The sequence below is a fragment of the Spinacia oleracea genome, chromosome 4 (assembly GCF_020520425.1).
Source record: "Spinacia oleracea cultivar Varoflay chromosome 4, BTI_SOV_V1, whole genome shotgun sequence".
NCBI lineage: Eukaryota > Viridiplantae > Streptophyta > Magnoliopsida > Caryophyllales > Amaranthaceae > Spinacia > Spinacia oleracea.
This window is the reverse complement of record NC_079490.1, coordinates 111,819,183-111,846,598: the sequence shown is the minus strand read 5'-3', so window position 1 is coordinate 111,846,598 and position 27,416 is coordinate 111,819,183. Positions and strand designations below refer to the sequence as shown.

General features: G+C 39.5%; 2 protein-coding genes and 1 long non-coding RNA gene across 3 annotated transcripts; 2 read left to right on the top strand and 1 right to left on the bottom strand.

The window, feature by feature from the left end:
- Window positions 1-7,096: 7,096 nt before the first annotated feature.
- LOC110788228 (malate dehydrogenase 1, mitochondrial) lies at window positions 7,097-11,157 on the top strand. The gene is made up of 7 exons (XM_021992863.2): window positions 7,097-7,465; window positions 8,271-8,444; window positions 8,582-8,750; window positions 8,941-9,002; window positions 9,117-9,238; window positions 9,643-9,760; window positions 10,793-11,157. The coding sequence occupies exons 1-7, from the start codon at window positions 7,220-7,222 to the stop codon at window positions 10,931-10,933; spliced, it is 1,032 nt and encodes a 343-aa protein (XP_021848555.1). The 5' UTR covers window positions 7,097-7,219; the 3' UTR covers window positions 10,934-11,157.
- A 368-nt stretch (window positions 11,158-11,525) lies between these two features.
- LOC110788227 (transcription factor GTE4) lies at window positions 11,526-15,908 on the bottom strand. Its single transcript, XM_021992862.2, has 5 exons — window positions 13,421-15,908; window positions 13,277-13,322; window positions 13,083-13,193; window positions 12,926-13,001; window positions 11,526-11,973 (listed from the first exon to the last, which is right to left on the bottom strand). Exons 1-4 carry the CDS (start codon window positions 15,389-15,391, stop codon window positions 12,952-12,954), a joined length of 2,178 nt encoding a protein of 725 aa, XP_021848554.1. The 5' UTR covers window positions 15,392-15,908; the 3' UTR covers window positions 11,526-11,973; window positions 12,926-12,951.
- Window positions 15,909-23,599: 7,691 nt separating this feature from the next.
- LOC110788216 (uncharacterized) lies at window positions 23,600-26,005 on the top strand. Its single transcript, XR_002533272.2, has 3 exons — window positions 23,600-23,761; window positions 24,629-24,684; window positions 25,740-26,005. It is a non-coding gene; the product is annotated as an uncharacterized lncRNA (long non-coding RNA).
- Window positions 26,006-27,416: the final 1,411 nt, after the last annotated feature.

The following is a 27,416-nucleotide window of genomic DNA, read 5'->3' as shown; positions in this document are numbered from 1 at the left end:
TAGTGGGAAGCATAAAGGACAATGCATTTAGACTCCAATGGCCATTCCTCATAACAGAATCTAACATTTTGCTCTCCTCTCCTTTATTTAAAGGGCCATGGATCTAAGACTACCCTTCCTTGTCCAGTTATCATGCCAGAAGTTTATATGGGTTCCATCCCCAATGCACCAAGAGGTAAGTTTGTTGAAAAGATCCCACCCCTTTCCTACATTCTGCCAAATATGGGACCCCTTTGAAAAACCTGTTGGGTTGACCCTATTGGTGATATACTTGTCTCTTATTAGACTGGTGGCCAAGTTATCTCCAGTGTTTAACTTCCAGCATAGTTTGGTCATTTGAGCTTGGTTCAAGATAACTGCTGATCTTACACTAAGTCCTCCTAAATCAGCATCCCTACAGGATTTAAGCCAAGATACAAGGTGGGTTTTCCTATTCTGACTATCAGAGTCCCACATAAATTTTGCACAAATCTGATCAATGTCATGAAGGGTCTTCTAGGGAAGGTACAGAACTTGCATTGAATAACTAGCAATGGCACTCAAGGAGGACTTAATGAGGACTAATCTGCCAGCTTTACTAAGGCACTTAGCTTTCCAGGAAGCAAGTTTGCTCTTAATTTTCCTACAGATGTCATAGGTCTGATTTTTGGTTGGTCTCTTGTCAGTAAGGGGAAATCCTAGGTAGATACCTAGGTCTACACTTGGCTCAACATGGAGGGATTCACAAAACGGGTCTTTTTGGTTCTGAGGGGTGTGTTTGGAAAAGTAGACTCTACTCTTTGAATTGTTCATTTTTTGGCCTGATCCCTCCCAAAATTTTCCTAACACTTCTTTCAAATTGGCCAGGGTGGAAGGGGAAGTATCCCCAAAGAGCAAGAGGTCATCAACAAACATAAGGTGGGTGATTGGTATGCCTTTCCTCCTTAGACGGAAGGGTTTCCATTTTCCTTCATTTGCAGAGTCTGTGATTAGGTCAGCTAGATACTCCATGCATATTATGAAAATATAAGGGGATATAGGATCCCCTTGCCTAATTCCTCTAGAGGTCTTGAAGGTGGGGGATGGTTTTCCATTAATTATAACAGAGGTGGTAGGGGAGGCAACACAGTTGAGGATTAGGTCAGTAGATGATTTGTCAAAGCCTTTCCTAGCTAGACAAAACCTAATGAAATTCCATTCCAGTCTATCATAAGCTTTTTCTAGATCAATTTTCAGAGCAAACCACCCATTTTTACCTGTCCTTGATTTTATTGAGTGAAGGACTCAGATGCTGCAATGTAGTTAACCTCACACCCTCTTCCAGGGAGAAAACTGTTTTGGTTTGGGGAAATAATGTCCTTAAGGTGAGGTCTGATTCTATTGACAAGGATTTTAGACACTATTTTATAACTGGCATTGCAGAGACTGATAGGTCTAAACTGCTTAATAGATTCTGGATGCTCAGATTTAGGAATGATGCATATAGTGGTGTCATTTATGGACTGGGGAAAAGTTTTAGACAGAAGGACATTATCCACAAACTTGTATAGATCTTTCCACAAACTCCCCCAGTGTTGTTGGTAGAAATGGGCATGTAGCCCATCAATCCCTAGTGCTTTCAAGGGTCCTAGGTCAAAGACTGCTCTTCCTACTTCTTCCACATTAGTGGCATAGTCTATGCTAATGTCATTAGAGTAGTGATGGTTCTGGCATGGGGGAATGCTAATCTCTGAAGAGAAGAGGTTGGAGAAATACTTAACAATATGGCTAATCAATTCATTTCCTTCTATCTCACAACCTACCTCAGATTTAAGCTTTAAAATTTTGTTCCTTCTTCTTCTAATTATGACAGAGGTATGGAAATAGGTGGTGTTTTTGTCCCCACTATTAATCCAGTTTTTCCTTGATCTAGCCATCCAGAAAGCTTCTTCTTGGTCATAAATGAGATTTAACTCTTTAGAGAGTTCCTCATTTAGTTCCAGGAGATGTTTACTGTGTGCCCTAGATTCTAAAGCCTTTTGAGCACCACTTAATCTAGCAGACGGCTTTTTCCTCTTATGGAAGATAATACCTATATTGTCCTTAACCCAGGAAGCCATTGTTGTAGAAATATTTTTGAGTTTAATGACAAGATCAGAATTATCAGCACTTAATTCAGTATCAACCATGTTTGAAAATCCTGGTTCTGCATACCAAAAGGGGTTCCAACTTAAAGGGTTTTTGACTCAAAGCATTTTGATTAGTGATTTGATCAGTTACCAATTTAATTGGGTTATGATCAGATGTTTCTCTGGGAAGTGTGTGGATAGAAGTGTTTGGGAACAGGTTCAACCAATGCATATTAATCCAAGCCCTATCAAGTCTTTGATAAATGGGATTGTGTTTTTTGTTTATTAAACCAAGTGAACCTACTTCCTACACATCCAGCATCAACTAAACCACATTTATTCATTGCATCAACATAGCTATCAGCCTTGTACTGTTTTAAAGCATTCCCACCCAATTTTTCAGATTGACAAGTAATTTCATTGAAGTCTTCCATTACCACCCAAGGGATAGTCATATGCTTAGACATATCTATCAATTCATTCCAAGATTCTAATCTATGTTGATACTCTTATACTTAGTACTAGCATAAACTGCAGACAAAAAAAATTTAAAAGGGGGGTTAGTGTTTACCTCAACCACATCATGGATAGCATGAAGGTCCCTTCCTATCATCTGGAAATTGATGAAGGTGGGGTCCCACATGACTACGATCCCACCAGAGAGGCTGTACGATTCAACAAGCACATAGTTCTCAAAGGGAGTCTTCCTCATAATTCTCCTGTGTGTTTCGGGCTTGTTTTAGTTTCAGTTAGGATTAGGATTTGGGGGAGGTGTTCTTTGTAGAGATGGCGGATGTTTGCTTGGAAGCCTCGACGGGCAATTCCCCTACAGTTCCACGCAACAATGATCATTGGATCAGGGATTTTGTGAGTTCGAGAGAACTCCTTGTACTTCTTCTGAGTGAGGGGGTCGATCTTGTCGATAAACTCCTGACTCCTCTTGCTCCATAGAACCTGTTTCCTTACCACAAATTCCAGTTCCATTTCGCAGTCCCCTTCCTCTATCTATTTCACTGGGAGGACCTTGATCTCCACTTGTGGTAGGTCCTCCGTTGTTGAAATCACCATTAGGGCATTCGTTCCCTCTCCAAAGGTCCCCCTGAGTGTGTTTCGTGAGGTTAGTTGCCAGGTTTTCCTCACTTGTGGCAGAATTGGGATTGGGTCGCTTAGAAATTCCAGCTCTGGGGGAAACACATCCCATCCCATTTTTGCTTCCTTGCTGGTCAATCACCATCTCACAAATTTCTCCAGGATTGGGGATAGAGCTTTCAAAGTTTTGAGGTCTGGAAGGTGAAAAGGTATCATCATACCTCTTTTTTTGGCGACATTTCCATATCGTTGAAAGGGGAGTCGAGCCATTGAGGTTCCAGCATGAATTGGCGTATCGCCGGCGGGTTGACATCTATCCATTGAGAGGGAATTCTGAGAGTGAATCTCATTTTGTTGACATGGAACTCTGGGTAGGTCGGAATCGGTGCTTCCTTGCACACATAGTGGCTGAGAGAGTGATCTGCGGTGGGTTCGATGATTGGGAAGGGGAATTCGAGTGGGAGAGGTTGGAAGGGAAGAGTGAATTTGGGGTTTGGGGTGTAGCGATTGTAGAAGTACTTTTGGATGTACGGTGGTGGTTTTGTGAGGTCCGTTTCCTCCGACTCGCTTCCAAGATCGACCATTTGTTCGTACAAGGAGTTGGACATTTTTTGAGGGAGGAGTTGTTTCTGGTAGAGTGGTTTTTGAATTTGGAGAGAAGGGAGATGAAAGAGAAGAGGAGGGAAGTGTTGTGGCGTTTTGATCTGAGGTAGTTTTAGGTTTTACTTTGGATGAGAAGGTGAATGGTTGATTATGAGTGATTAGGATTGGTTGAGCGGGCGGTGAAGAATGGACGGCAAAGATTGGAACAGATTGAAGAGTTTTGATTGGTTTGGGGGGAGGTGGTAATAAATGATGGGTGTGATTCTCCGTGTTCACATCAGAACCCAAGGGGTTCAATTTTGCTAGGTTAGCAATGCAGTTGGGCTGTGGGTTAATTTGCTTCTTTTGGGCCTTGACATTGTCTTTCTTCCCCAATTGGGCTGAAAGCCTTGTAACTACTTTGTGGACCAAAACCGTGTGGTTCTTTGACGATCCATTTGTCTTCTTGTTTTGTCCTTTTCGTATTTTTCCTTTATCTTCTTTCTCTGATTTCGTTCGATCAACTTTCTTCCTTCCCTCTGCCATTCCACTTTTTGAACTCTTTTTTTTCTTATCTGCTATTCCCTTCCTTAAAACATGGATCCAGGGGTTTCCCGCTTATCATTTGTTGTTGTATCTTGAGATTCTTCCACGTGGTGCTCCGTTTTTTCAACGGTAGGTATTTGAAGCTCTTCCTCATCCATCTTTTGTTCTTCTCTTTCCGCACGTCTCTTAGGGCATCTCTCTGTCCCATGGCCGATTGTTTTGCACACCCCACAGAATTGTGGGATTTCTTCATACTGAATACTCTGTTTAAATGCTCCTAGCCATACACTTTCCTTCCTTTGTTTTGCAAGGTCCAGGAGTACTTGGATTCTCGCAAATCTGACTCTGTTTTGCTCTATTGCATTCATGTATGTTTTGATGAAGTTTCCAATTTTATTTGCAACTTTTTGCAACATTGATAGAGTGTGGAACTCAATTGGTAATTCTGGGAGAGAAACCCAAACAGGGGCTTTCGAGATAACTGCTTGTGACGGTTTGAAACCTGAGGTCCATGGTTGTACAATGAGCATATATCCCACAATGAACCATTGTCCATTGGATAGGATTGACTCTCGTGCTTCTTCTGTTGGCACATAACATTGTAGAAGCTTTTCCCTAGGGCAATTAGTTGTAGAGGTTGGTGGAGCTTCCATGTTCTTTGGATAGAGGTCTTCAGAAAGTCGACTGAAAAGGATTTCCCAATGACCTTAATAATAAGGGAGCGGACCCATCTTTGAGACAGAGAGGTGGCTTCTTCTTTACCCAGACTTATGAAGGCTTCCATGGAGGGGTCATAGCTAGGAGGCGGATCAGTTGCGACTATGGAGGTGAAGGGGGGCAAGGTTCCACTGATGGTGTTAGAGATGGTATGGAATTGGGTAGGTTAGTGTTGTAGGATGGCGGCATATGATAGGTTTGGTTGTGGTTGGGTGATATTGGTGGGGGATGGTGTTGATTGGGGTTGGAAAGCAGGGTTGGTGACGACCTTCGAGAACTGTGCTGCTTGAACGGTGGCCTCCGCGGCGGGATCTGGTGGTTGGGGGGGGGGGGGTTCGCTCGGCCTCACTTTTTCGCTCTCGCTCTCGCTCTCTCCCATTTTTTTCCCTTTAATGTTAATAATACAAAGTATATATTACACAAAATATTCTACATTGCAACAGACAGTTGAACAAGAAGTACAAGTCGTGGAATAGGCATCTTGTATATCTTCCTTCAAGATACAAAAACAACAATTCTTTGATTTATGTAGCCTCTAATAACGAATATAATTCCTTGATTTATGTGTTAAATGTTCTATTACATATTCCCAATGGCCACTAATGTAGGTGATGAAAAACATAAGATTTAAACCTTTCTTTCATTGCTCTAATTAAAAACTAATGTCATGTCATCTTCCCCATCATACGGTCACCAACCCTATGGTTAATAAAACATTTTCCTATCTATACTAATATATCTATACTAATATATTAAAAGGCGTTTTTAAGAGCGTATACGTGTCACGTATATCTCTCCTTATTACGCTACGTCACCACTAATCAACATTATGACATGTCATTTACAACTAAAAAAACATGTAGCAAGGATCGAACACCATAACTCATATGTTAAAAGTTACACTTCCTGCCATCTTAACCAACTACAAACTTATGTTGTGTCTTTCCATATAAACATATATATTCTTTTTACAAATAAATAATAAATTTAATAAAAGTGAGTGCAAAATAAAATGAAATGATTTATAAATGTACAATTATTACTTCCCTAACTTAGGCCTTAAATTACAAAAAGTTCGGAGTAATAGTGTGTAATAATGAGTAAGAGGGGAAATATTGATAGAAATTAAGTAATTAATCAACTAATGATGAAGAAAAGAATTCAACTTTGTTTTGATTTCCTGATGTGGGGTTTCAGATTGGAAAGGTTGTTGGTCGGTCACTAATCTTGTGTCATCATCGCCAATTCGATAAAGACACCATCCATACTGACACATATTTACAAAAATAAATATGAATAAATGTCAAAAACCGGGGCAACGCCTGGGCCACACACTAGAAAAAGGCGTTGAGAAAAATGTGCATGTGTCACGTAGTAATTTTCCCTTTGTGCCACAACATTCACTCAACAAATGAATGTCATATCATAAAAAACCAAAAATCAATACGTACAACGAGGTTCGAACTCTAAACCTCAAGTGTGGATGATAATCCTCATTACAATCTTAACCAACAACTAATTGTGGTTCATTTCTTCATATTAATATATAAATGAATGTTAACATAAAGTCTAAAACAACTAAATTTTTATGTATCATTTATTTTCTATTGACTATTTTAGAAAAATAATACGAAGTAATAATTAAATAATTAGGACAACCATGAATAAACATGGTGTCATAAGTCTCATAAGTATCAACTACATAAATGTTTTGAATGACTGTATATATCTAATTTGGTGTTTATTAATTTGAATCACTTAGTTCCACTAGAAAACAAATTATACAAATTGTAAGATGATGTAATTGAAAAAAAAAAATTATTTCTCATGATAAACGACGTAGTGTGTTTGTATAGCTGGCGAACTAGATAAATGCTTTTCACTTTATAATATACATATATTTTATCAAATATTGAGCTTAAAAAATCTAAAATTTTAACTATTCAGTGTAGCAATCGGGAAATCGCCCGGATCACACACTAGTTTATAATCAATTTGATGCAATCTACATCTACATCTACATCTACATCTACATCTCTTGGAAACCCCACCCCTCTTTCTCATCATCTCACCAACATAAATAAATCCAAAACCCTTTTTTTTATCTCCCTTTCTCCTCCCATTTCTCTCGCCTCCTCCTCCTCCTCCTCCTCTTCCTCCGTCTTCCAAAACCCCCGTTCCCATTTTTCTCTGCAAAAATGAGGTCCCAAATCTTGAGATCTGTGCAATCAGCCGCTCACAAATCCAACTATACCCGCAATTATGCATCCTCCGCCGCTAATCCTGAGCGCAAGGTCACCATTCTCGGCGCCGCCGGTGGGATCGGCCAATCTCTCTCCATGCTTATGAAGCTCAACCCTCTTGTTTCCACCCTCTCTCTATACGATCTCGCTGGAACTCCCGGTGTTGCCGCCGATGTTAGCCACATTAACACCCGCGCTGAGGTTGTTTTCTCTCTCCTGATTTTTTTTACTGTTTCATTCCTTTATTGGATCATGGACTGAGTTGTGTTTTTATTTGGTTATGATCTTGTACATTTACCTGAATCTTTGTAGTTTGATTGCATTTCTAGTGTTTTTGTATGTTTTTTTTTTCGTTTCTGGGTTTATGGATTGAATTTTTTTTGGAGGTTTTAGCTTGGTAAAACTTGTTTGCTAATGTTTCGGATTTTAGTGTTGTAAATTGTAATTAGCTGCATTTTGTCGATTTAATTTTATTGGTCGTTTTGTAGAATTATGACTGGTTAGTGTTTCTGGTGGTATCTGAAGTTTAATGGTAGATTCACGATTTCTAGGTGATGATCACACATCAACCTATTGTAATTAGGCTTGATTTTGGTAGCTCGGTGATGGATCATTTCATTCGGGGTCGATTGTTTATTAAACCCCTGTTAAGTGCATGAACGTTTTATAAAAAACAGATACTTCTAATCGTCATTGGATGGAAAGAATACCTCGTTCTGGAGCTTGATCTTATCAAAAGATTCTCACTTTAAACTGATGCCATGTAAATGGGCTTGATGAGTGCTAATGCTGGTGAAGATACACAGTACAGGTCCTATTAAGTGTGTTTGGCATGCTAATTTTATATGTTATCTGTTGATGTGAATCGATAATGATATTTTGTGCCTTCTTAAGTTGCTTACTATTCTTAGTGAGTATTTGTTATTGTTGATTGTTTGGTAGTGTAGGATGGGTTTCAGACTTTCAGGACTATGTTGATGTGATTTATTTTTTATTTTTTGCATAGGTTGTTGGTTATGCAGAGGACAGTCAATTGGGGAAGGCACTAGAGGGATCGGATGTTGTTATCATTCCTGCTGGTGTGCCCAGGAAGCCTGGTATGACACGTGATGACCTCTTTAACATCAATGCCGGTATTGTGTCAAATCTCTGCAAATCTGTTGCCAAGTATTGCCCTAATGTGAGCACAATCTCATTCTTTAATTTTTTTTCCGTTCATTCTTTAATCCCCCCCCCCCCTCTCTTTTTAGTTGCTGTTTAATGATGTGTGATAAAATTATGCATACGATGCCTAACTGGCGGCTTCCTGTGGATTAGGCTATTGTCAACATGATTAGCAACCCTGTGAACTCAACAGTGCCTATTGCCTCTGAGATATTCAAGAAAGCTGGAACTTATGATCCCAAGAAGTTGTTTGGTGTGACAACTCTGGATGTGGTTAGGGCTAGAACTTTCTATGCTACAAAGGCTGGCCTTCCAGTTGCAGGTATGCCATTAAGTAATATTGTAACATCATCTGAGGCCTGTCTGCCATTTTACTTACATTTAGTATGTATTGCCAACATTTTCAATCCCACATTGTCCACGAAGGGAGCGATTGGCAGTAGATTGAGTGTTTTACCAGTGGTCCGTAGTTGCACGTATAGGATATTGCTAATTGTCTTTTGTTCTTGCAGAGGTCAATGTCCCTGTTGTTGGAGGACATGCTGGCATAACCATTCTCCCATTGTTTTCTCAAGTATGTTCATGGACCTTATTCTCTACCCTCACCCTTCCAACAATGTGTTAATGGGGGAGTTATTGGTTTCTTTTTTCACATTATTGGTTCTAAGTGTACATGTTGCTCTGTTAGGCTTATCCACAAGCCAACCTCTCAGAAGATATTATTGAAGCTCTTACAAAGAGAACACAAGATGGAGGAACCGAGGTGGTTCTTGCAAAGGCCGGAAAGGGTTCAGCCACATTGTCTATGGCGTAAGTGCTGTAAAATACAGAGTTATGCAATGTAGATAATTACTATCCCGTCTTGTTGTTTTACTTCGGAAACCTCTTGCCAATGAACTGGGAACATAATGTAGCTAATTGCATTATAACCCGCATCGAGATATTGTATACTAGACAAATGAAAATTAGAACTAATTATCTTTTTCGATCAAAAATGAAGAGGAAGGTATGGCCCCAGACATTAACGATGAGTAAATAGAGATAATGATAATTTCATGTGAAATTAGATGGTGGGCTCGGGCAGAACATCACCGACCATTTTGTAGGCACATCCTGGTATCCTAGTCTAATAAAAAAAAAACTGTTTCTCAGAATATTACTCGGTAAAATGTTCTGTTTCTTCTATATTATTGCTGATACTCGATACTCTGCAGTTATGCTGGAGCCTTATTTGCCGATGCCTGCTTGAAGGGACTTAATGGTGTTCCAGATGTTGTGGAGTGTTCATATGTAGCGTCGACTATCACTGAATTGCCTTTCTTTGCTTCTAAGGTAATAAATGCTACTCTTACTCTTGAGTCAATTCAACTCCCTTGCTATTTTCTTATGCTTTCTCTACCTGATTGCCCGGCTGTGTAATACTAACAGTCTAAAACAGCCCTTGGCATATAACTTGCCACATACGGAGTACTACGTAAAGATCTTGTGTGATAACCACAGTATGTGTTTACTAATGAAATGTTGCCAAGACATAATACTATTACTGTATTAGAGCCAATGCCTGTGGCTTAATCGTCTGGCAGTGATCCATGTGGATTGCAATACCTCTACACGTGACATGATAGCTGGAAATTTTGGAACTAGAGTGTTTACTTTCATTCATCATTATCATTATCATTACCCCATTGTCTCAAAGAGGCTCCCGCAACAAGCGGTGTAGGGGGGGTCGGACGTAAGCAACCTTACCCCTACAATTGCAGGGAGGTTGTTTCCAATTGACCCAAAGCGATAACGGGACGATAACGGGACGACCATCTTCTACGTCATGGAAAGGAAGCGAAAAGGTTTAAAAGCCATTTTGATTTAGTCCATTACATCCCAAAGCCAAAAGAACAAATAAATCTTTGCTCCATCAGAAATGGACTTAACCAGAGTGTTTTCTTTGAAACAAGAAAATCATGTTTTTTTAATTGAACTTGGAACAATTGCGCCTTGATATTTTGGAAGATAATAACAGATGACCTCCAGTTTGGTGCATAGATGGTCCTGTGAGATGCCTTTTTTCCTGCTGTGGTATGGTGCTATTGTGACTTGATGGTATTTTCAAAATCCTTTGTTGTCCTAGTGGGTGGTATGGTCGATGAGGAAATTCTAGCAACGCAGCATTCCCCTTTACGATCTGTTTGATAACTAGCGTGGTTTAGGCATGTCAGATCGAATAAGTTCCTTGTTAGTTCATAATTTACTGAAATCATATTATGGAAACAAAGTGCTGAAATATGCGCCTCTTCTTTTGTTATGAATGTAGTTTTGGGGTTCTATAATTTCATACTGATGATGCCATATGTATTTGGCTACTTGCAGGTGAGATTAGGGAAGGATGGAGTGGAAGAAATCTTTGGACTGGGCCCCCTCTCTGAGTTTGAGCAAAAAGGTCTGGATAACCTCAAGGCTGAACTCAAATCATCCATCGAAAAGGGAATTGAGTTTGCCAACAAAAATTGAGAGTTGTGACAAACATAGTTCATGTTTTAGGAATCGAGCTATTTAAGATTTTAGCTATAGTAAACCGCATAATTTTGCTCGTTGCCATCATTTGAATGATCTGCTGTTTTTGCATGGCTGGATTGAATGATCTGCCGTTTTTGCATGGCTGGATTGAAATGTTAATAAGATGTATGAACCTTACCATTTGCTGGGATCAATTGGAAAACTTGTGAGTTTTTTAAGGTGTGCTGAAATGTTAATATGCTACAATTTGCTAGGATAAGTTGGAACTAGTGACAGTTTTTTAAGGTGTGCTGAAATGTTAAAAAAAAGGTGTAAAAAAAAATCAACATTTACAATACTTCTTGCCAACATCCTGTCCATTCTTATTTTGTATATCAGGACTCCAAGACTTTAATTTCCTAGAGTTCCTTCAAAAAAGGCATAAATTTCGGAATAAGAGTAACGGGGAAAGAGACAGCAAAACGGTGTATCCATTCTAATTCTATCCAGTGGAGGTAGTAGAGATGGTTACAGATGATAGACCTAATCTTCTAAATTCATGAAAACGGATGATTTAAACTCAGAATGAGCATGAACATCTAGGCACTGAAAGAATTCGACCCACCTATTCTGAATTCCTCATACAACAAAAATAACTATACAACAGCTAAAGGCTAATTCAAACAGAGAAATTCAACTCCAAGCCTAACCACATACACGCCTACAGCAAATACTGACCCGACATCCCTATATGTACGCTGTGACAATCAAGTATCGTCATATGCTTGCCTAACACATACTTAGGCAGAATGTGCGTAGCAAAATCTAGGAGTAAATGTACAATTTGCTACACTAGCATCTCGAGCAAACCACCAATGCAAAAGATTAATTATGATACATGTATTATGGAGCCACCAAACAAAAAAGGTCTTTTTGATGGCAAAGCTGAAAGCTACCCGGCTGGGCAGCAACATCAAAAGGAGGGCTTCACATTGCAAAGGCAATTCAGCATCTATCAACTGCAGCTCGTACCATTTGCATCTAACTACCTAATACTGCCAAGTATCAAAAGAAATCAGTACTATAATAATTCATACTTGAATATGCATTTAACATATTCTGCCTCTCGGCTCTCTCTACATACATGTGCACACCAATTTTAACTCTACAGTTACGAACAAGCAGCACCACAAATAGCTTAAGATGCTTCTTTGAAAGAAAAATTATATCATAGTTTTTTTGAATTCAAAGGCAAAATATAAAAAGCAGAACTTGTTATGCAAGGCAAAAACTGTAAACAACTCTATCTTCAGTGAAGCCCATGAATCTCTTGTCTAGGCAGTGTAATATAAGGCACAAGAGAAATTGGGTGTACTGAGATCAAAGGGTGTGAGCAAGAGATGAAAGCACTGACTTTGACGCAGTGAGGACCTTTTTTAGGAGTCAGATGGATTACAAACTAAGCTATAAAAATCATTTAACTTTCATAGCAAGGCATCATATTGCATTACCAATTTACCATATCATAAAAGAAAAACTCCAAAATTCAGGATTTTCATTTTTATGGAATATAACTTGAAAAGACCCAACTACGCTCCCCATATAACCCACCATGGCTGAAGTGCCTCAAAACTAGAGGTATCTCCATTTGACCCAGTATTGCCTTTGGCACAGATCAGATATGCTTTCAAATAAATTGGGTCCAGATCAAAATTGTAAAAAGATGCAAGATTAACATAAATATGATTTACAACAGAGATACCAAAGGGTATATCTGTAATTAAAAATATGAATGCAAATTAGGCTGGCCTCTACACATCGTTCCCCAGGTTTATTTTGTTGTGGTGGGTCTGAAACAAATTTCACATATACATTGTCAAACTACTGCAACAAGCAAGGAATATTTTACTAGCTAGCCAACCAATCAGCATCTCAAATTGCTGAAAACTTGAATAAATTCATAGGGTCATAAAAGGAAAGTAAAACTTAAGGCTAGTTGCTACCCACCTTAACAAACACAATTAGTTCCTATGTTAATGGCCTCCATCTGACTCCGATCCAGAAGAGCTATCACTATCTGAATCTGCAAGAAAATAATCAGGGTAAGATCCAATGAAATTTCTTTCTCAAGCAAAGGGCAGGATGATTGTTACTAGAAGATTACCACTAGAAGATCCAGAATCACTGCTAGAACTGCTTGAGCCACTTGAACCACTTTCATTTTCACTATGCCTCTCTTGTTGAACACGAGGTGAAGTGGCAACATGTCCTTTATCTAGCAGAGAATTCATTCAATCAAATTTTAAACTAGAAAAATAAATCAATTTGGTGAATCAGACTCATTAATTACGCATTTACCTGCTGTGGTTTCTCTAGGCGCTTCAACAGTTGCGGGAGCTTGAATCTGCAACAAGTGGGCATACAATTCATTAAGCAAACAGAAAGCAATTCGATAAAGGACTACATAAATGATAAACCTGGAATCTAAGAATAGGAACTCACTGTTTCTTGAGCAGCCTGGGCAGCTGCTGCTCTAGCTTGAGCAAGTTCGGCTCTCCTCTTATGTTTGCTCAGGCTCTTTTTGTAATTCGTTACAAATCTATCCAGCTCCCAAAGTGTCTCAGCATCAACACTGTCAATATCCACTTCAATCTCATCATCATGTTGTGATAAAGCTGAATTCCTCTTCTTAATGATCTGCACTATAGCATCAAGCTTCTCTGAAGGCAAACTCTGAAGATGAGTGCTAAGCTTTTGCTTTTCCTCAAAGGTCATGTCCCTTTTGTGGAGATCCTTGGCTTTAGGCTTCTTCGGAACAGGCTTCCTTCCAACAGAATACGCAGGCTTCGGCCTTGATTCCGGTCTAACAGGCATTGATTGTGATCTCTCCAGATTCCTCACCTCTTGATAGGATGGAGGGGGGTGAAGAAGAGGAGGTGGAGCAAAGGACATAGGTACAGAACCATGTGCAGGAGCATAAGTCTTCCTTGATGTTGGAGTTGGCAAATCACGAATCATTTCATATCTCAATTTACGCTCATATTCACTCTCAATAGCAGGCCACTTCTCTTCAAACATACCCAGTAACTCTGTAGCCATGATATGAACATCCTGCCCTGGAGGATTGTAGGTCAGGGCATTATGAAAAGTAAGTCTTACATCCTCGGCAAACTCCCTAGGAGTTTTATACCAATTCTTGGTCAACCTAGCCTTCACTGTACCCAAATCCATTGGTTGTTTTATAATATCGAAATAGTCATGGAGACCAAGCCTCTTAACATCTACAGGTTGATTAAACACCCACCCGTGCTTGTGGTTCATTATCTTCTGAAGCAAACTGCTACATTTGCTAAATAATTTCTTATCAATCCTGAATCCATTCTCCATTTCTCCGCCTCCATGCCTCTTACCTCCACTTGATTTTGACTTCCTATTACTCTCGGCAGGTGGGAGCCGGTCCTTACCTAGAAGGAACTCTGAATTTCGATAGTATTGGTTTGCCTTGGGAGTCCTCTTTTCCTTCTCAACAATTTCACCACCGACTCCATGGTGATTATTTTGCAAAACAGATACAGAGAGTTGCCTGAATGGCCTCGACTCATTAAAACTGACAGAACCTGTTTCTGAAATCATCCTCAAACCACCACTCACCCCCTTTCCAGCTCCACCATTAACCGGATACTGCAAGTGCCCAACAAGAGGAACAGTTGTTTCAACATCCTCATACCGACTAATCTGAATCTCCTTCTCCTCAAGTTTCTTTGCCATTTTCCTAACTTTATCAAGTTCACCCACTAATTTCCTTTTCAAGTCTTTAACTTCCCCTTTCGACCTAGCACCTGAAACACTAATACTCAACCTATCATCTACATGAGTAACCAAAGGTCTCAACACCAACCCATTTGTCAAATTCTCATCATGCCCATTTGGAAGGGGTTCTCCCTCATCTTGCCCGTTTGGAAAGCGTTCTCCTTCATCCCGATATCGATTAAGGCTAGAAGAATCCCCTGAAACAGTCCCAACTCGTGGTGAATTGTGATGTGGCTGCGAGGAATTTGCTTCCTCAACGGGCAATTCAACCGGCAATTCAGGCGGGGATGACACCTTTTTCTGTGCTTCCTCATCAATCACCTCATTATTCTTCTCATTATCGTCGTTGTTGTGACTGTTGTTGCTGCAGCTGCTGTTGTTATTAGCAGTTATACCATTTTCAAAAACATGATTGTCTTCAACGTTATTATCCTTTAACGTCTCGTTGTTGTTGTTGTCGTTGGGGGCAATGGTGTTCTCATTTTCGAGGCTGTCGACGGCCGCAGCGGCGACAGAGGTGGTGGTTGTGGTGGTCGAATCATCGAGCTTCTTAACGACGTTGTTGTTCTTGTTTTTGTACCTGCGAGTATAAACCTTGCTATTCTCACTCCATCGATGTCTCTCCCTAGGAAGCTCCTCAGCTCCTAAAGTCTCCGAAGCCATACATGAACGATCTTCTTCCTTTTCCAAAAACCCTAAAAATATTGACACCCTCAAAAACCCTAAATTCTTCGAATAAGATTCCCAATTTGAGGGTGGAAAAAAAAACTAGGGTTTTGGATTTGGGTCTGAATTGGATTTCATAAAAATCCTTGACAAATTTTTTTTAAATTTTGAACCAGATCTCACCAAAAACCCTAAATTCAGCGATTCCCAGATCCAGATTTGAATTAAAAAAACACAAAATAGAATTTTTAAAAAAAAATCAAGATCGAAACTTTATATGAAAGAGTAAATCAAAAATGAAAATGATTCACAAACCTTAATCTTTGGATGTTGAAGATTCACGTAACAGGTTTGAGAGAATTGGGTTATTCCGAAATTGGGGATTTTTTTTTGGAAAGAGAAAGAGAGAAGGGGGAGGCCGTCGAGGAGAGAGAAAGTTAAAAAAAAATTAGGGTTTGCGAAATTGGGAGAATAATTGCAAAAAAGCCCCTCCGAAAATACAGAAATTGAAATTATTTCTCCCTTTTAATTTTTGAATTGTGTATTTATATTTTTCTCTTTAAGTTTCATTTCAGTTTTCCACTTTTCCCTTCGCGCCGACAAGGAGTTTGATTTAAGCTTTGGACTTTGGAGTTTAGAGATTTCACAAGTACGACTAAGAGTTTATTGGTGTACCCCTCTCTAAAGATGAAAAAAATTACTTTAAATAATCTGATCTTTTGACGATTTTTCAATAATAATTCAACTTTTGAATTATTATTTAATAATTCAATCTTTACACCCCATTAACTTTCGTTGCACCCATTTAACTTGCAACCGGGTGATAAGGTCATCTTTTATTTATTAGCAGTGTTATTGTTCTATCTTTTTCCTCCCTCCGTCTAACCAGCCTTCTTTCTCCTTCCTCCTCCCTCCATTAAATTCTACGGAGTACTAAGTTTTCTCCATAAATTATGGTTTTTGAGGTGGTTAGTTCAATCGAGCAACTAAAGTGTGGAGGAGGATAAAGGAGTTTAATTGTTCCAGGAAGAAAAGTCAAAACACCGGGAGAAAAAAAATCAACAAATGGTTGTTATCCGATTTCGTAAAAATTAGATAAAACTACAAAATTTAGTGAAGAAATGGTAACAACAACAAATTTTGGGCTTCAATCTCCATTTGTTTCTTCATCTTGATCGCAAACTATCTGCTTTCATCTCCTCCCCCTCCTCCTCTTCTTCTTCTTCTTCTTCTTCTTCTTCTTCTTCTTCTTCTTCCATTTTACCCTCTAAATTACCCAGAAACCAAAAGTCACCAACTTCTTATCCATGCATCAAGACACAATATGTTAAGTATAAATCCCCCTAATTAATCAAATTAATTATTAATTTAGTTTTTAATGGTAATGCTATTTGGTTTTTGCAGGTGAGATTTGTGAGTGTTTCAATTGCAATTGATATTCTATTTTTTAATTATAAAATCTAAATCAACAATGATGTAAGGAATTGAAGGAGTAGGTGGCTGGGAGAAGAAGGTGTGGCGGTAGTCAGTAGAGGAGGGAGGAAAGAGGAGAGAGAGGTGATCTGGTGGTGGTGGGGAAGGAGGGGGGTGTCTGCCGAAGGTAGGAGGGAGAAGAAAGAAGAAGGAAATAGAACACAAGGAAGGAGGAAAGAAAAAAATATTTTTGTTTTATTTTTTAAAAAAGAAATAAATTACAACAAATGGTTGCATGACACGTGTATAAGTGACCTGTTATAATGAGTTGGTAACCGGTTAGGTGCAATAAAAGTTAATGGGGTGCAAAGGTTGGATTATTAGATAATAATGCAAAGGTTGGATTATTAACGGAAAATCGTTAAAATGTTGGATTATTTAAAGTAATTTTTCCCTAAAAATAAGGTTCTACGACAACTTTTCTTTTTAGTTAATCAAAATGAAAACAAGTTGGGATTTATGAAGTGTTGTTATCCTTTTTGATCAGGGTTATGGATCACGATCTTATACAGATAAGGTTTCATCAGATTTAAAATGAGTAAAGTTAAGTGGAATTTGATCCAACTTGAATTGATGATATGGAGATGGAAAACATACAATCACTTATTTAAATACGTGAGCAGAGAGATTTGCTGTATTGCAGAAAAATACATTTTATTATTTAACATTTTTTTTTATGGAGAGGAGTAGAAGATGTAAATTAAGAGACCGTTACGCTACATTATGTTAACACAATGGAAAAATATTGAGAAAGTGATAATGTCCATGATGTATGTAATCCACTAATCGAATTCATGAATTCATCAACTAAAATTATTATCTTCCAAACTGGCTTGAAGATTCTTTTTACTGAGTTGATAACCACAAAGTTATCTCCCTCCATTTTGAAAAGCTTAGAAATTTTATTGGAAGAAAATTAAAGTAGCTTTCCTAAAAATACCTAACTTAACCTTTAAAGCTAAAGACAACCCTAAATCTAAACAATGGATAACGAAGATATCACTAAGATCATACATAATCATTAACCCAAATGGTACAAAACTAAAACAAAATCATAATTTTTAGCCCAGAAAAGAAAAAAAACTCTAGAGAGAGAAAAAAACTAGTAAGAGATTATTCTCTAAAATTTTATCTGTTGTTCTTCATGATCTTCCCAGTTTAAAGTCTTAGTTATAATAGTAAACCCTAAACACAAACAAAATCAAAATTTTAACTGTTGTTTTCATGATCTTCCCAGTTTAAAGTCCTAGTTATAATAGTAAACCCTAAACACAAACAAAACAAAAATTTACTCCTTGTTTAATCCCGTTCTTCCTAGTTCCAGTAGTTTGTCTAAACCCAACCAAATCTCAAACAAAACTAAACAAAATATGTCTGCTCCTAATCCAGCTTTGAACATACCTCAACCCACTACCTTTACCTACCCTCACAGGATTAGCTATCTTGCTGACCCCCCCCCCCCCCTTTGGTGCAAGGGATGGATGATATTGACTGGAACTATTGTGTTCTGGGTAGGTTTTGGGACATGCGGGTGTTTTCGATTGAGTTGGTGCAACATCTTGTTGATAGGTTTTGGCACCTCTGTCAGGCAGTTACGGTTCTTCCCTTCGGTGAGGATCTTATCTTCTAGTGTCGTAATGAAAGTGACGCCAGTTTTTTGGATGTTCGCGGTTGGGTTCATTTTAAGGGTAGCTTGGTTGTGCTTCAACGAGCAAAGGGGATGGCGGTGATGAAGGATCTAAATTTGCATTTGGTCGAGCTTTGGGTTAAGGTTGATGGTATGCCCTTCCAGTTCTCTACTCATGAAGTTGCTGCTTCTGTTCTTAGCCCCGACGGCTACATCACTGTGGCGGATAAAACTCCGGCTGGTATGATCTTTGTTCCATGCCCTAGAGTTAAATTTTTTGTTAACTTGTTATTACCCTTGGTCCCCGGTTGCTTCTTTCCTACGTCTGATAATGGGGTCACGTGGATCCAATTCAAGTACGAGGGTATATTCAGATTTTGCAAAAAGTGTGGTTTTGTCGGACATGGTCCAACCACGTGCCGTATGCCTCCACGTGTGGGAAAGGCGTTGTTGGAGCGCCGCTTTCGTAAATTTGAAGAACGTGGTTTTCGTGTTCTTTATGGGCCAACTGATGTCCCTCTTTATTCTAATGCTGTGTGTGGGAGTTTACCAACTCCGTCGATATGGATGACTTCGGTACATATTAATGGGGAAAATAATGAAAATGAAGATGAAGACTCAGATTTTGATCAAAATCCGCCTCCGCCGCCTCCGGCCGACAACCCTCCACCTGGTTTTTTCCCGGCAGCATCTCCGGCTGGTTTTCGGGGGTCCACCAACCAGGTCCACCGGAGCAACCTTGGGGGCATAGCAACTGTTCGTCATCAGTTTGTGGTTAGCGGTCAACAAAATACACCAACAACACGTGGCGTCCCTCTTCGGTCCCCTTCACCTGACACGTCCAACAACAACATAGTCAAACGGCCGGTTGCAGTCATCAGAGGAATTTTAGGTCAACCCTTATCTGACCAAAGTATGTCTCCTGTGACAGCCACCTATCCTTTGCCTACTTCTTTGACTGCCACACATTAGACTGCTGAGTATGCTAACCCAAAAGGAAAATCCCCATGTGTTGGGCCGGCCCAACAAAATGCCAAGCCAGCAAGGATCCACTTTGGCTCTCCTCCTCATCCTTTTGTGCCTCCAATTGTGGTAGCCTTGCCTTTTCAGAATTTGGGCCAGCCCAAGTTTCATGACCCGTTTTTAAGGAATAATGGGCCATATGCTCCTTCGATTTCGGGCTTTATTTCTGGTCCAGCTGGTATGCTTTCTCGTGGACCCTCCTTCCCCGACCCGTATGATCCTTTCGGACCTGGACCTAGTAATTGGCAGCAGTTGGATGCCCCGTTAACACCATCAAACTCGCCGGATTTTCAGGTGTTGCTGCACCGGTCACGTTCTCCATCACCATCTTTTGGCTCCTCCTTTCCGGCTGACAGCGTGGATAGCCACGGTTACTTAGCAGATTCGTCTGCCGAATTTCAGTTTATCATTCGGAATCTACCGGTGGTGACACTATGGATTCAGAGATTGTGCAAAGCCGCTGGGAACCTTCACCTCCTCCATCAGAGGCTTCCCCTATGGATTATTCTCCGATTACTTCGCCGGAATCTGATGACACCAAGGAATCCACCTTTTTGTTTGAGTCGCCGGTTTCGGGTGTGAGGGATCAAGGGGATGAAAATTCTAGGAATGGTAAGGCTCCTATGAAGTTGCAGTTATCTAGGAAGGGAGATAAGGTCTGGAAATGGGTGAAGCATGCTTTCCCATTAAAGAGGAAGGCCCAAATGTCTATGGGCTAAAAATCGGATGCTGAAGTTAGTGCTCCTTGTTGCTTGTGCCTGCTCCCGGTGAAAAAGCGCCAACGTTCTCTTGATTTTGGTTTTGCTAGCGGGCCTCCATCTGAGGGTCCACCTTCTGGTAAAGTGACCAACCATAATGGGTCACCAACTGTTAAGTGAAAACCTGTTCTTGTAATTGTAGGGGTTTAGGTTCGGCGGACTCCCTAAAATTCCGTACCTGTTATCTCTAGTCCGTTCCTTTGGTGTAGATATTCTGTTTGTTATGGAAACTATGCTTCCTGTACTTAGTGCGCGTCAAAAGTTGTCTTCCCTGCTTTTTTTAGGTTTTTGCGGGGTTGATTCGGAAGGTTTAAGTGGTGGTCTTGTCCTTTTATGGTCTTCTCATGTTAGTCTTGTTCCGTTGTCTGTGTCTAAGCACATAATGCTTTGTAAATTTCAGAATGTAAGTAATGAAATAAGCTACATGCTGTTTGTGTACGGAGCGCCTCATGTTTCAGATCGCTACCCTGTTTGGATTGAAATATCTGGTATTCTTGCTAGATATCCTAATACGGTCCTTATTGGGGTTTTTAACCAGGTTGAGTTTATGGATGATAAACTTGGAGGTTCGAATTATGTACAGGGTAGGCATGAATTCATGAATTGGCGGCCGGGTAATGGTCTTATTGATATCCCGTTTTCGGGTTCCCCTTATACTTGGACTAACGACCATCATGACAACTCAGTCCTCTTTGAACGACTTGATAAGGGTTATGCCACTGATTTATGGTTTAGATCTTATCCTGATACAATTGTTAAACACCAACCTATTATTCTTTCTAATCATGCCGCTATTATTTTATGCTCGGAATCTGATCGTCCTTGTAAGCGGCCATACCGAATTGAGAATTGGTGTTTACAAGCAAAGCATGTGGTTGAGTTTGTTTCGTCCAATTGGGGTCGGTCTTTCCTTGGATCTCCTATGTTTATTCTGACCTCTAAACTTTCTATGATTCGGAGGTTCTTGTTATTTTGGTGTGTTCAGAATCGCCGGCTATGGGGTATTAACTGGAGAGAGTTGACTTCATCTGTAGCTTCCTTAGCCAACACCATTACTCCGGGGCCTGCGGCATCTTTATTTATTAATTCTCGGGAGGAATGTGTAGCCCGAGCCCAGGCTACGTTTATGTACTGGAGGTAAAGGTCAAAGGTTAAATGGGATGCTTTCGGGGATTGTCATTCTAAGTTGCTTTTTGCTTCAGGCTAGGAAGCGTAAGAACATGATTCTTAGTTTGCAGGATGTGGAGGGTAGAATTGTGTCTTCACCCCATGGCCTTAGGACTCTTATCTCAGCCTCCTATTTGGATCTTTTTCAGTCTGGATCTCCTATGCCAGATCCTATTTCTTTTGACTGGGAAAACCTTCACCTTCCAGTCCTGTCATCAGCAAATAAGGAACTTCTGATGGTTCTGTTCTCTTTTTCTGAGATTCGTGACGCTATGTTCAATATGGGTGATTCTAAATCTCTAGGTCCGGATGGTTTTTCGGCTGCTTTCTTTAAAATTCACTAGAATGTAGTGGGTCGTGATGTGGTCTCGGCTGTGCAGTATTTTTTGCTCATGGTTTTATGCTGAAGGACTGGAATTCTTACGCTCCTTCCAAAGGTTGAACATCCTGAAATGGTGTTGCAATTTCGTCCTATTGGCCTATGTAATGTTATTTACAAATGCATTGCCAAGTGCATTACTCACCGTCTGCGTCCGCTCATGCCTTCTTTGATCAGTGATACTCAGAATGCTTTTGTGCCTGGGAGGCTTATGTCGGATGATTGCCTTATTGCTCATTAACTCATGTGTTTCATCAATGCTGCTAAGGCAAGGAAATTTTTTTACACGGATGTGAAACTTGATATGAATAAGGCATACGACAGAGTTTGTTGGGACTTCTTGTTTGCCGCTCTTCAAGCCTTTGGCTTTCCTCCTTATTGGGTTAACATTATTCGCCAATGTGTCACCACAGTCTCTTACCAGGTTCTAGTCAATGGGGAGCCCACTCCTTCATTTCAGCCCCAGTGTGGGCTTCGTCAAGGGGATCCTTTATCTCCTTATTTGTTTGTTTTCTGCATGGAAATTTTATCTGCCCTTCTTCGGCAGGCGGAAGATAGCCAGCGTATCTCAGGGATTTTTATTTCTCGAGGTGCCCCTCCTATTTCTCATTTGTTTTTCGCTGATGATTCGCTCCTGTTTTTCCAAGTTTCGCCTGAGGCGTGTGATCAAGTGCTTTCAGTTCTTTCAGAGTTGAGTCATATTTCGGGGCAGGTTATTAGCCCTAACACTCCTCAGGATTATAGGGATTACCTGGCCTCTTCTTTAAGTTTGGGCCAGAGGTTGTCCCTGGGTCCGTATTTGGGCGTGCCCGTTGATTTGGGAAGATCAAAGTGTTATGCATTCTTCAATCTTGTGGATAATATTGCTCGTCGCCTTGCCAACTTTTCTTCGTCCCATCTTTTCGTAGCGGCAAAGCTGGTGGTTATTAACTCTGTCTTGGTGGCTTCCATCACGCATGTCCTTTCGGTCTTTAAGATTCCTCAAACCATTTGTGACAGGATTGACAGTCTTTGTCTTCGGTTCTGGTGGAGGTCTTCTAGTGGGTCGTGTGGCATGACCCTGATTCCTTCTTCGGTGCTCCACCTTCCTAAAGGTTTGGGAGGTTTGGGCATTCGTCGTATTGGTCCCTTTAATCAGGCTCTTCTAGCTAAGGCAGCCTGGTGTATTGTCCATCATCCTCAGCTCTTGGTTTCCCGCCTGGTTCATGCTAAATTGTGATGCCCCATTATTTTATATATTTAATTATATTGAAGAAATTATTATTTATATGTAATAATCCTGATTTTAAATAGCTCTTAATTTCGTGTTAAGCATATTCATCCTCTTAAACTAATTCTTAAAACAAATAAATAAAAGTTCTTTTGAAACTGATCTAGACTATAGTTTTGGAATTACTTTAATTTGGTGAGAATTTGAAATATTTATTATTAATTTATTTAAATAGTTTTGAGATTAATCCTCACCCTAGCTAAAATTTGGGAATTATTCGTTTTGAGATTTTCGATTTTTATATTATTCTAAAAATAAAAAATTTAACTCGAGACTAATTGTGACATTATGATTTCTATTTTATTTTCATGAATGAATTGGTACATTACTTAAATTATTAACATGCCTTTTTTTTCTAAATTAAAGCATTGCAGGAAATTAATTAAAAGAGTTTAATATATATAATTTTAGTTGGCTGAATTTAATTGCAATTTGCTTGCTAAGTTGCCAAGTGTCCCATTAACCCATGATTAGTCATCAAGGATTCAAGCCACTGGAAAACAATTTCTAGAAAAAATCATTTGGGTTTCCTGAACCCCCTCTCTCTCCTCCCGTAACTCCCTCCCTCTCCCTCACTTCTACTTCGTTCCTTCTCCCCTCCTTGCGCCGCCCCACCGTCGCTGCTCCACCTCAGCTCACCGCCGCCATTGCCGCCATCACGCCGTTGCAGGTAGCCACCCCCTCCTCTCTTCCTTCTCTCCCCTTTTCTATTTAATTAAAAAAAAAAGAGAACCGCTGCTGCTATTCTGTCTCGCGGCTGCAGCCCCGCCGTCGCTGCTGCCGGCGGCTTCAGGTCGCCGGTAGTGGTGGTGGCGGCAACCCCTTTTCCTTTTCTTAATAGATTATGATTGTAATTTTCATAAACATCAAACCCTAACTATTCAATTGGATTTATATTTTCTGAATTTCCAAGTTTCAAAGTATATAATCTAACTTTAATTAGTTGAATTGGAAATCAAAGTTTAGACTTATGAGTAATTATTGATTTTAACTGTGATATAATTCTATTGAAATACTTAAAGTAAATTTTACTTATTTACTTTGAATTGTGAATATCATGAAATTAGTAAATTATTCTATTGAAATATAATCAATTGTTATTATTTAAATATATTTTTGAATAAAGCTTTTATAAGTATTTTCAGATTGTTTTAGAATGGTTTTAAGATGAATATTTTCCAAGATTAAATGTTTTAAGCATATGTCCATGTATTTAGGAAGTTATTTATATTTTCAGATTTATGTATGCTCTTGTTTTAGAATTATTTGAATGATATAAATTATTTTAAACAAATTAGTTTTGGATTTCTACGCCTATGTTAGAAAGTAAGTTATTATAAATGTATAAATGATATTTATGAATTCAACTCTTGTGTCCTTTGGTATTATAACTTAAAGACATACTTTTATTTCACACTTTTGGTAAAAGAGATTGAAATAAGCTAGTTTGAGAATTTAGATCAAACAAATTTTAGAGGTTCTAAGCAGGGGACTAACTATCTTTTATATTCTTATGGATTTCGATTTAACTTTGAAGTAGAAGAACGAGTTGGATAATAGAACATCCGAAATTGCGCTAAGAACTTGCTCAAGGTAACCCCATGGACACCTCTTTCGTTCATAACCTTTGAATTTATGTGTTAACGACTTAAATGCAAATCTATGAATATCCATTTTACAATATTAAGCAACCTCTCTTATAAAAGTTTTAAACTTTGGTTTTGTTAATGTTTTCAATACACATTGAATTGTCAAAGATGTTTTACGAATCACTCTTAATAGATTTCTATAATAAAACTATTATATTGGTGATGTGAAAATGTGACTTTTGCATTGTTTGTTTTATTTACTATAGTGTGGATGTTTGATATGAGTAAATGAATTAGAGAATGATGATACTTTATGGGTTGGGTTAATGGGAATATCATGATTTGTATTAGTGATCAAGTTATGGAATTGGAAGATTGAATGTGAGCTAATTAGTTTCAATTACAATAGGAGAAACTTTTTGAGTGTTGGAGACTTGAGTTTAAGGTGATTGTGGGATTTAATGATTTTCGCCGTATGTGGCAAGATGGTAAACCGTCCTCAACTCTGGTGTGACTGTTCAGGGGCTCCCGGGTCACGCAAAAGCTAGAGTTGGGGGGTGTGCACACTAGAGGTTATTGAAAATAGTTGGCCAATGAAGAATGAATGTACTGTCAGAGGCTCCCGGGTACATCTCAAATAGACCGCCAGGGGCTCCCGGGTACATCTCAAATAGACCGTCAGGGGCTCCCGAGTCTATCTATTGTTCAGTAGATTGTCAGGGGCTCCCAGATCTACTTAGAATGGAGAATTCAAGGAATTAGGAATATATGAGATAGGGTTTATACGATTAGAGGAGAACTCGAATAGAAAACCATTAGAAATCCTCAAATACTCATTTTGTTTTATATTTTATTATTCAAAATTATTTGAAAACGATGTCTAGAACTTTTGTATACTATTTAACTTGTTTATGCTTCTATGATTTCTTTAATATTTATTTTACTGAGTGGAGTGGTGGTTACCAGCTTTGCTGATTCTTTTTCTTTGTTTGGTGTTTGTTTTATTGTTCTCCCCTTTGGGATTGAACCTGCGACGACCCATTGAATAATGGTGAGCAGGAAATGCAGGTAATGGCGTTGAATTTTGGGTACACGTGAAGTAAAGTTGAGAACTTAGCTAAAGTGTACTTCTATGGAAGACTTTAATAATTGTGTATAAGTTATTTAAATTCTTTTAGTTATATAGTATGAATAGTACTTAGCTTTGCATCTACTTAATAAGTAGGTGTAGCAGTAACACCCTGATGGTGTATTGGAAAATTTTATGTGTTGAAATGATGTAATTGAAGCAGGTTAAAGAAATTATGACGTAGTTCCCTAAATAATATTTTAGGTTGTCCATATTTAGGGGAAGTGCTGCCGAAATTTTTAATAATTAGGTAAGTTAATATTTAATTAGTGTCTTTAAGATAAGCTTAAATAGAGGATGTTACATAAATACCCCCAGCTGTCTCTGAGAAATTCTATACCTCGGGTCGCGCGACCTTCCTGGGGTTTTAGGAGCATTTCGCAGGGTTTCCAAACTCTTAATGATGGCATTGCCTGGAAGCCTGGTGCTGACTCGACCATTCGTATTCTTGATGATGTCTGAGTTTCGGGTAAGCTGGTTAATTTCAAAGACTCTATTGATGGGTTGGATTGTCCAACTCATGTTTCCTCTCTTTTTAATCCGCGTTCTTACGCGTGGGAAGCTGGTGTGGTTCGTCACCTGTTTTCGGAAACCACAGCCAATAATAATATTATGGCACTCGAGCGACCTTCTGGTTTGGAAGATGACTTTGCCTACTGGAAGCTTACGCATGATGGTTTTTTCACGGTGAAGTCAGCATATGCTATGATTCTCCGCTTAGATCATAACGCTGCTTCTGCTCTGTCAGATCCTCCAGACATCTGGTGGAAGAAATTTTGGGGCCTCCCTATTCTTCCAAAGTTCAAGGTTTTCTTATGGAAATTGTTGCATGACGGTCTTCCTTTGGGAGGGAAACTCCGTCTTCATGGTATGGATGTTGATCCGTCTTGCTCGTTGTGTCATGCGGAGCAGGAAGTTCCTTCTCATTTGTTTAGGGATTGTTCCTTGATTTCCCATGTTTGGGATCATAACAGTTTCGCTCCCTTTCGTCCGCCTTCTTCGTCTGGTTCTTTTTTCTAATTGGTGTGCTTGCTTTGTGGCGAATATTCGTGCGTCCTCATCCTCTATTCACCTTTTGGATAGGTGTATTTCCTTATTTTGGGCTATTTGGATTCTTCGTAATGAGATGCGTTTCCGCAATGCTCCTTGGGATCCAGGAGCTTTGTTTGTCATCATGCAGGGATGGTTGGATCGATGCTCTGCTGTCCGTCAGCTTCGTGATCGTTGTTCTCCTCTTGTGTCTCATCTTCCCTTGCCTTTGGTCTCTTCGGCCATTGGTTGTCGGCCTCCTATTGATATTTGTCTTATTTTTGATGGGGTTTGGATGTCTTCTTCGAATCAGGCTGGGGTGGGTTGGATTCTCCGGGATCCAGCGTCGATGGCTATCTCGGGAGGAGGAGCTCAGGCTTGTGTGCTTGGTTCCGCTCTTCAGGCTGAGTTACTGGCATGTTTCTATGCGGTGCGTATGGCGACTCGGCGGGGACATTCTCGGATTTTACTCTACTCTGACTCTGCTTCTCTGGTTCACCTTCTTTCTTCAAAGAGTAATTCTCCGGTTTGAGTGTTGTGGTTGGTGAAAGATTTGCGCTCGCTGCTTTCAGAATTGC